We start from the raw sequence: 8338 nt of genomic DNA, 5'->3' as shown, positions 1-8338 counted from the left end.
GTGAGCCTTAAAAAAGAGAAAGCTTCGAGGGGGGGGGGTGGGGGGGGGGGGGGGGATGTGGGATGATCCTCATTTTGAAGGAGATAGTATACCATTTATCATACAACAGCCTCCACAAGTTTTGCTGAAGGAAACACAAAAACAAGAGAACATGGATGCCAGAACCCCTGAGAGTTGTGGAAATGAGCACCATTGTATCAAACAAGCTCTTTTCCAAAGTACATGCCACAACTATCACATTTGGCGGCTCAAGTGTATTAACACCTACACAAGCGCACCCACACATAGCCACAGGGTATGATGAAACTGTTAATTATGCTACACCGGACAAAGCTAAATTGTGTTGTTAATTTAGCATCTGAACTCTTAATGATTTTAAATGTTGGTGGAAAAGGTGATTAAATTTTACATGTTTTATTTTTTTTTGTTTGTTTGTTTGGATGGTTTTCAAAGTATGAACATCGTAAAGACTTTGAGTTATTTAGACAACTTTTCCTCAGACTGTTCTTTTCCTTAAAAAAAAAAAAAAAAAAAAAAAAAACTTATTTAAGTGCTTAGAAATAAGTTTTCTAAGCAGTACAGTTGAAGAGCTATTCTTGCCCTTCAAGTGTACCTATGGACTAACTCTCAACTACAAATGTTTGAAATATGTACAACCTCTATGTTTCTGACCTAAATACATTTGGTGTTTCTATTTCAGTCCTAAATATTTTCTGAGAAATGTGAGTGGTTTTGAAAAGCTGATTTTTTTTATTTTTTTTTTATTTTTTTTTTTACCAAAATTATGTTTTTAAAAGTTTTAAAAGTTTCAGGTAAAATATTTGGTTGTTACAAATCTTATTCTTAATCTTATTCTCTTCTTTTTGCTTAAATGTTTGTCCTGTTTTTTTTTGTTGTTTTTTTTTCATTCATTCCTAACTAGAACTTGGGACATAAACCAAGTCCTATGTCACCAGTCAACTAGTTTACAAAATACTTTAAAAAATGCTGTGTAAAAGGACAGCACCATTATAGTATATATAAGCCTACGTCATGTGACTGATAGTGAAAGTTTTCACATTAGAGATGTCCTGGTCATATCAGGGTACTAATATGGGCATTTTTAAACAGTTCTTTTCTAAACTGCACTCCTAATCTCTGCTATTAGTATATTGTCTGTGATGTTATATAAGCCAGGGTCATACTGTTAAAAAGGGATATAGGCATGCTTTCATTTTTTAAAGTCCTCCGCCAATATTCTGGCATGTCTTTTTGTTGTTAAAAAAATCTTTCATTTGTTTTTCATTCCAAAAAATGTAAGTTTCTTTTTTACCATTTACAATGGTGCACAGGGCTGGCTTCTGCAGCAACCTGCTTGTCTGTGTCATGTAATGTGTTCTGCATGTTGTGGTCAAAAGTTGTTTGTATAGAGTGTAGCTGTATGAATAGCGGATAAACAATATTCACTAACTTATAGAGCAGGAGACCAACTTTTTAAGTAAGTTTATCCTTCACAGCATACACTAAAAGCTCTTAAAAAAAAAAGATAATGAGACAAACTGCCAAAGATCTGCATCAAAATAGAGCAAAACATTTTATCTTAAGCTTGGATTTCAGCAAAGTGCTCCTCATAAAACTACTGCAAACCGGAAGAAGACACGACTTTTTCAAAGCCAGAAGTTTTATGTTTGCTGACCAGCACTATCCTTTAGTTGGAACAAAATTTAAACTCATACTTCAATTTATCCACTGACTTCATTAATGTAGTAACTTTATTGATTTCTAAAACTCCCTAATTTTAAATGACTTGGATCAAAACCAGAGTGAAAAAAACATTTAAAAATAAACATAGATACATAAAAAAGAAACATGATTAGAAAAACTGCTTCACTGGTTCTATATGTAGGGATATCATTTTTAAAATACTATAAAATTACATTCATTCATCAACGAGATATATACACCCGACATACATTTTCTTGAGGTTTCCAATGCTAATCTCAAGTAATTTTTAATACTATGATTTAATTTTGATAAAAATCTTTTCAGTTAAAAGAAACAGATATTTAGTTGGAGTATGTATAACAGGTGGGAAAACTTAGTAATTGGAAAGTTGCAAGTTAGCAGTTAAATCTAAAAAGTAAAGTTAACATTTAAATCTTAAGGCTTAAGAACCATAGATCAAATACTAAACATGATGCTATCTTTTATAAGAGGTTAACTCCAAAACCACAAAGCTTGTGGTTTTACTCTCCTATTAGCACTGTTAGCTGTTTACCGAGGGGAATTATCTGTAATTAAGCTGAACTTAAATCTTTCAAGTCATCTTTACTCTTAGATCTGTTAGACAAATCTAATTTTTCTCTGTGTAGACAACACTTTTTCTTTGATGCTGCAAATCATTTGTAGCTCATATTTTATTCTGATTTAAAATAAGCTATGCCGACAGTACTGCTATTAATTAAAACCTTAATTTCATTACACATTTACTTTTACTAGGACAGCTAACTGAAACTATTTGACAAGAAACACAGAACAGATCCAATGTACTACTCTGTGTTCATTTGTGTTTTCAATCCCTTTCTTATTTGCAGAGTGAATACTGCTACTCCTTAAGCACTGCTATACGAAGCAAACCTAATAAGAAAGGAGCAGAGAGAAGTAGGCAGATGCTGAATTAATTTCTATGCTACCTATCTGCAGAGGAGCCTGCAGATGATGCTGATGCAAAGGGATGCATAAGCTCTGAAGGTAAAGCAACAACAACAGAGTGAAGAGCATTCAATTTTTGTAGTCATATGCCTCGCTGCATAAGCAGAAGTATTCAAAGTGCGGCATTTTTACCTAAAAGGTACTCAATATTAGTAGTAGTTCACATAACATTCTTTATTTAGGACTATTATTTAAAACAGATAACATTCTTTCACTTTGTAAAGCACTGTCAAAAATAAACTATGATAACGATGCCGAACAATTCAAAAGTAAAAATGGAATGCTTTCATTTGTTTGGCCGGTCATTAGCTTCATATTTCTCTTTCGTGTTATGTCACAATGGCTCTAAGGAAGCCATAGCATTACAATGGGCCTGTGATCGCATCTAGCCAAATCGCTGCAAAAATAAATGACAAATAGCTGTGATATTACACATAACTGTAAAACAAAACAAAAAACAGGTTCACAAAAACAAAAGAAACTGCTTGCCTATTATAAATAGAATCAGAGAAAGCCTAGCAACATACCCACTGTGCATCTGGTGTCTGTGAGAGTGAATAAATATTCAGAGTGCATGATAGTGGAAGCTGCACAGGTGCATATATTACCTGTATCAAAGCAGCCAGGAGACTAGAGGGATGGTAAAAGGTAAAGACATAAAAGCAACGCTACTTAACCTACCAGCTTTTGTGTTGTTGCATTTGGAACAAAAAAAAATCTCCATTTTGGATAATAGCGTTATCTTGTCTAAATCTGCAAAAATAGTAGCTTTGTTGTTCAATAAATGTACCTGTTTTTGTGGGTAAGACAGTGAGGCAGTGTGTAGGTAGGCGGGTGGTGTTTTGTATGATCAATTCTGCAGGAAAAATGCATAATGTGGATCTTCCATCTTGCTGTCTTGCAGACACTGACACCATTTAAAGGGATAGTTTGAAATTTCAAAGTGATGTTTTATGAGGTTGTTATCAGTTATACTAACATATTAGCTGTCCACTGATTTTGAAGATTTATTTACTTTTCTGAGATGTGTGTGATATGACATGGTTTGACAACAAGTAAGGAAACTACTTCCAGAGATGCACCGATCAGAGATTTTGAGGCCAATTTCCATCACTCAATTTTGTTTCTGACTTGCTGGTACTGAATTTAGCCAATACTAATTTCCCCATCATAAACAAAAACTTTCTATATACACTAAATGCTTAAAAAAATGTTACTGAGTGGTTTCTTTCTCTCTAAATCACTGAAAAATATAACACGATTATGGGAGGGTGAAGTTATAAGAAAGAAGTATTTCTACAAATGATATAAAAGACAAATAAAAAGATGCACCACATCTACTTGGCTCCTTTGAAAGACAGATTACACTAAAGCCTTTTTTTATTCTGTGATCTGTAATTAACTCTGATGTGTTAGACTGTTCAATAATTCATTTATGAAGTTCACATATACATAAGTTTTATGTGACATTTCAATGGTGATTATTTATTAACTTTTCACACGAAACAGAGAAAATACATTACAATAGGTTTGACTGAGAGAGAAAGCTCTTGCTGTTACACAACTAAAGCAACTAAAGTTAGACCTGATTTAACCCTATTTTACAACAAAGACGACATGATTAAAGTTATGGGTAGCAGTGATCCAGTTTATTATCATTATTGGAGTTGTTACTGATGTCATTATTGGCTTATCGGCTGAAGCTTTTTGATTGATTTTACACTGAATACGAACATTGTCTGCTAAAAAATGGTAGCACATTTAAATAAAACACAGTATAAATTCTCCTGTTTTAAATAATGCATAAACAAATGTTTCAAACATTTAAATATTAACACATGCGTCGTACAGAAGACAACTATTAGTGAACAGAGATGTTTCTGCAGAGTGAGCATCTTACCCCAGATTTACCCTATATGCGTCTCTGCTCTGCTGTGCTGCGCCGCTCACTTCGCCAGCAGAAGAGAGTCATTCCTGGCAACCATAATTTACAATATGTACCGTAATACAGTTGAATGTATGGTCAAAAACTGTAGCAATGCAATACTTTTTTTTATTTCTTTGTTTTTTTTTTTGTTTTTTTTTTTGCTTGTGTTTTTTTACAAAGCTTGAAGAAAAAAAGAAAGGCTTTGGCTAAAATGCACTGGACTCAAATATTTCAGCTTCAGTAAATCCACAGTTGAGTTCTACACAATGCCATTCACAGCTGTGGAGACAATGGAACAGTTTATGTTATTACATTTTTGGTCACTTTATGATACATTTTATGTAATCTTGTTTTTGGATAGTTGTGCACATATGTGTCTGTTTCTCATTTTGTTCTGTTTGTCTTTGGTTGGGCCTTGAGTCTGAAATAAAGTTTCTATTGGTGTAGACAATATTACGGCATGGAGATCGGATCGGAACTCAAATATCCTTGATTGGAACATCTCAGACTGGTGATCATTTTAAGCTGTTTTCAGCACTTGACCTTGCTCAGAGCAGTTCTCGTGTGTATCCTCTGCAATGTTAGTAGACCTGTGCTGCAACTGAGATTTCAAAAGGGCTGACAGCATTTTCCAATCCATTTTTGAGAGCAAAAGGATAAAACAGAGCAATGCAGGAAGTCCATCTCTCTGTTGTGGCAGAATGAACCACCAACATGCCTCGATAGCAAAAACAAATTGTATCGTCCCACAGTTACAACTTCTACACTGAAGGGTGTAATCAAAATAACCGGGTAGCATTTATGGTGCATTCTAAAATTTAACAATATGCTATGGCTGGAAACTGCATTGATGGTATTTTCAAGACGATTAACAAACATTTATATGACTTTTCTATTACAACATGTTTGCATCACCTCAGCGACCATTAGTATAACAGCTGCTAAAATTACATATCAGTTGTTTGAATTGGGATCAGTCAAATTCCATACAGCTGATCAAATACATTACCAAAATACAATGAAGTCCATGACATCTGGGATTGCCTATATAATAATTTGTAATTATGATATTATAAGTAATATTATTACAATAATAATCACAGTAACGATAATAATTGCTGCAGCAATATTTCCATCTCAAAACTGATGGGTTGGAAAGTTGAAGTAATGAGGCAATGATCTCCTCATAAGAAGAAAATCGGCCAATTCTGGTCATCAGTCTCTTTTTCCGGTGCATTTCAACTGCATAATGCTTCACTTCAAAAATGTCCAGCTATCTCTTTAAAGCTCAGCTGACCAGCCCTATCAAAGAAAAACCTAATTTAATCTAATCATTGGGTTTTCTTTCTAACTACATCTCTCACTTAGGAATGGGAAAGACATTAGCAAACATACTGATATTAAAAGCATTCCCCTACTTGATTGGATTTCTCTTATCTTACAAACCCAGGTCTATAAATGAACTGCCACTGCAGTCAAGCAGCATCAGCGCTGCACTAGTTTCACATGTACAGAACGTCTCTTTTGATATATCTCCATATGACTGGCATCAGAACTTCGGCTGAATCAAATTGTGGGAGGTGGGGGGGGGGTGAAGTGATTGAATTTACACCTCCCACAGAGTTAAGTTTGGTCTGCCATAATTCCTCTCAGAACACACGCAACCACCAGATCACACATACATAAAAGTGAGACAGACAGGGAGAGATTCACACATCTCCTCTGCCAGCCACTAGAGCGCCTCCATCTCTGCCCTCCTGAGCATGCTGCAAACAAACAGTTCATAGCAATGTAAATGGTGTGGAAAGTGCTGCATAGGGACATGATGACCACAGCCGTTCCTCCTCCGAGGCGCGGACGAGGAAATGAAAAACATCGCCACTTCACTTCAAGTCCCCCACCCATTATCTTTTATCTCACCAGCGAGCGTTTGCTTTCATGTTTTCGAGTTTATATCCGCAAAAGCTAAATATATCAGCCTCTTCCAGGTCAGCCAGGTTGCCATGAGCCTGACAGTCATCTGAGATTATCCTCCTGGCAGTCTGGATCGTTTTGGATTTGCAAAATAAAATTTAACAATTCTATTTTCAGTCATAAAGCGAGCGCCCTCTCTCAAAACCACAGCAAAACTAATAACTGAGGAAATCTATCCAAGCAAAAGGTGGAAACAATCTGTCAAGTTGCACTCGATGTATCTGTCATTTTGCTTTGCAAGTGTCTGTCATGCTTTCTGAGACATGCATGCAACAAATCTACCTTCACAAAAATGACATGATATAAAAGAAAAGAGACACAGACAGAGGTACAGTTTTCCGTGCACGAGTCCGTTTGATGGTTAAATCAGACTGAAGACGTATGAAAAATTCTACGTTCAAGACTCTTTCATCCTTTTAAACTCTCTATCTACCTTTCACTCCGGTGCCTTCGTGTCATTTTTGAGACATATCTCAGGCTGTCTGCAATGTAAAGTGGAACAAAGTATCCTGCTGCACCTACAGCTTCCAATAATGTTGAGGGAGGACGTCTTTTTGCACTGGCTTCTACACCCAGAAGCAGTTGTAGAGCTCTAGTTAAACACCAGCAAAACTGAAGGTTCTTGCTGCATTAAGCACAAACAATGTCTGCTACAAGAGTCAGTTAGGCATCTTGAAGATGTCCACTCACCCTTCTCAAAAGGCTGGCCATTAACTGCTGCCGCTTTCATCTTGAGGGCCTCCCTGGCAGATGTGTCGCAGTGTGAGCCTTTATTAGTATCCTGGTCACTATCAGCCTGGTCACTATCACCATGGCCACTGTCTCTGAGACTTGCTCGTTCTGCATCCTTAAATGTTGAGCTGCAGAATGGAACAGACAGAGAGGAGCAAAATTAAGCATAAGTTGTCATAACTTGTAGGTGAGTATCAACACACTCTGATAGGTAGAGTCTGGGAGCATAGCGGTACATGGTTTCCACATATTTTCATGTGGAAATTTCATGCTTTTCTCTACTAAAACTGACAGAGTTCTATGTTCTTTTACTCACCTATTTTTAAAGCATAAATGTAAAATTCACAGTGAACATTTCTGGCTTTACATATGAAACATGTAAGGAAGATGGATGGATGGATGGATGGATGGATGGATGGATGGATGGATGGATGGATGGATGGATGGATGGATGGACACAACTTTTAGAAAACATGAAAGAGCATAAAGTTGGAAATACGGTACATACGGAAACACCAATATTTTTTCCAAACATTTTCTGAACTTAGCCAGATCTGAAACATACTTAAATTCCACACTTGTGGAACCCCTGTGAATATTGCTCTTACCTTTGAACAAATGGCTGCCTGCTGCCAGAATAATTGGGCTCTGATGAGAAATTTTCAGTCTGGAAGGGAAAAGGCAAAATGTTAATGTGCATTCAACATTTAGGATTTTTTTTTTTTTAACAATAAGCTCTCTCACACACACACACACACACACACACACAAAATACCACAGCATAAATCAAGCAGGGGCACATCCATAACTTTGAAAAGAGTGTCCATGTGGTGGCCATTGCAAATATATTATTTTTATTATTTCTTTGACAATCCTTGGCTGGAGCACAAAAAATCAAGGGTTTAACAATAATTTTGCTATACATGCCACGGAGGGCAAGGGTGACAGGAATGATATAACAGACAAAAAACAAATAACAAAGTTTAGTAAATTAAATAAATACTCCAAATTACT

The 8338-nt window shown here is 36.0% G+C and overlaps 1 protein-coding gene across 1 annotated transcript in view; it reads right to left on the bottom strand.

The window, feature by feature from the left end:
* Nucleotides 1-8338, bottom strand: part of LOC106954915 (protocadherin-17-like) — a 28114-nt gene that overhangs the window by 14773 nt on the left and 5003 nt on the right. The window contains exons 2-3 of the mRNA XM_015044728.1: nucleotides 7933-7991; nucleotides 7283-7452 (exon numbers count right to left, since the gene is read on the bottom strand). Of these exons, the coding sequence (XP_014900214.1) occupies nucleotides 7283-7452; nucleotides 7933-7991 (229 nt within the window). The remainder of the gene's footprint in view (nucleotides 1-7282; nucleotides 7453-7932; nucleotides 7992-8338) is intronic.

This window comes from Poecilia latipinna, unplaced genomic scaffold, assembly GCF_001443285.1.
Source record: "Poecilia latipinna isolate Pla-1442-1.1 unplaced genomic scaffold, P_latipinna-1.0 Scaffold37, whole genome shotgun sequence".
In the NCBI taxonomy this organism is placed as follows: Eukaryota; Metazoa; Chordata; class Actinopteri; order Cyprinodontiformes; family Poeciliidae; genus Poecilia; species Poecilia latipinna.
This window is presented reverse-complemented; position numbering and strand designations above follow the sequence as displayed.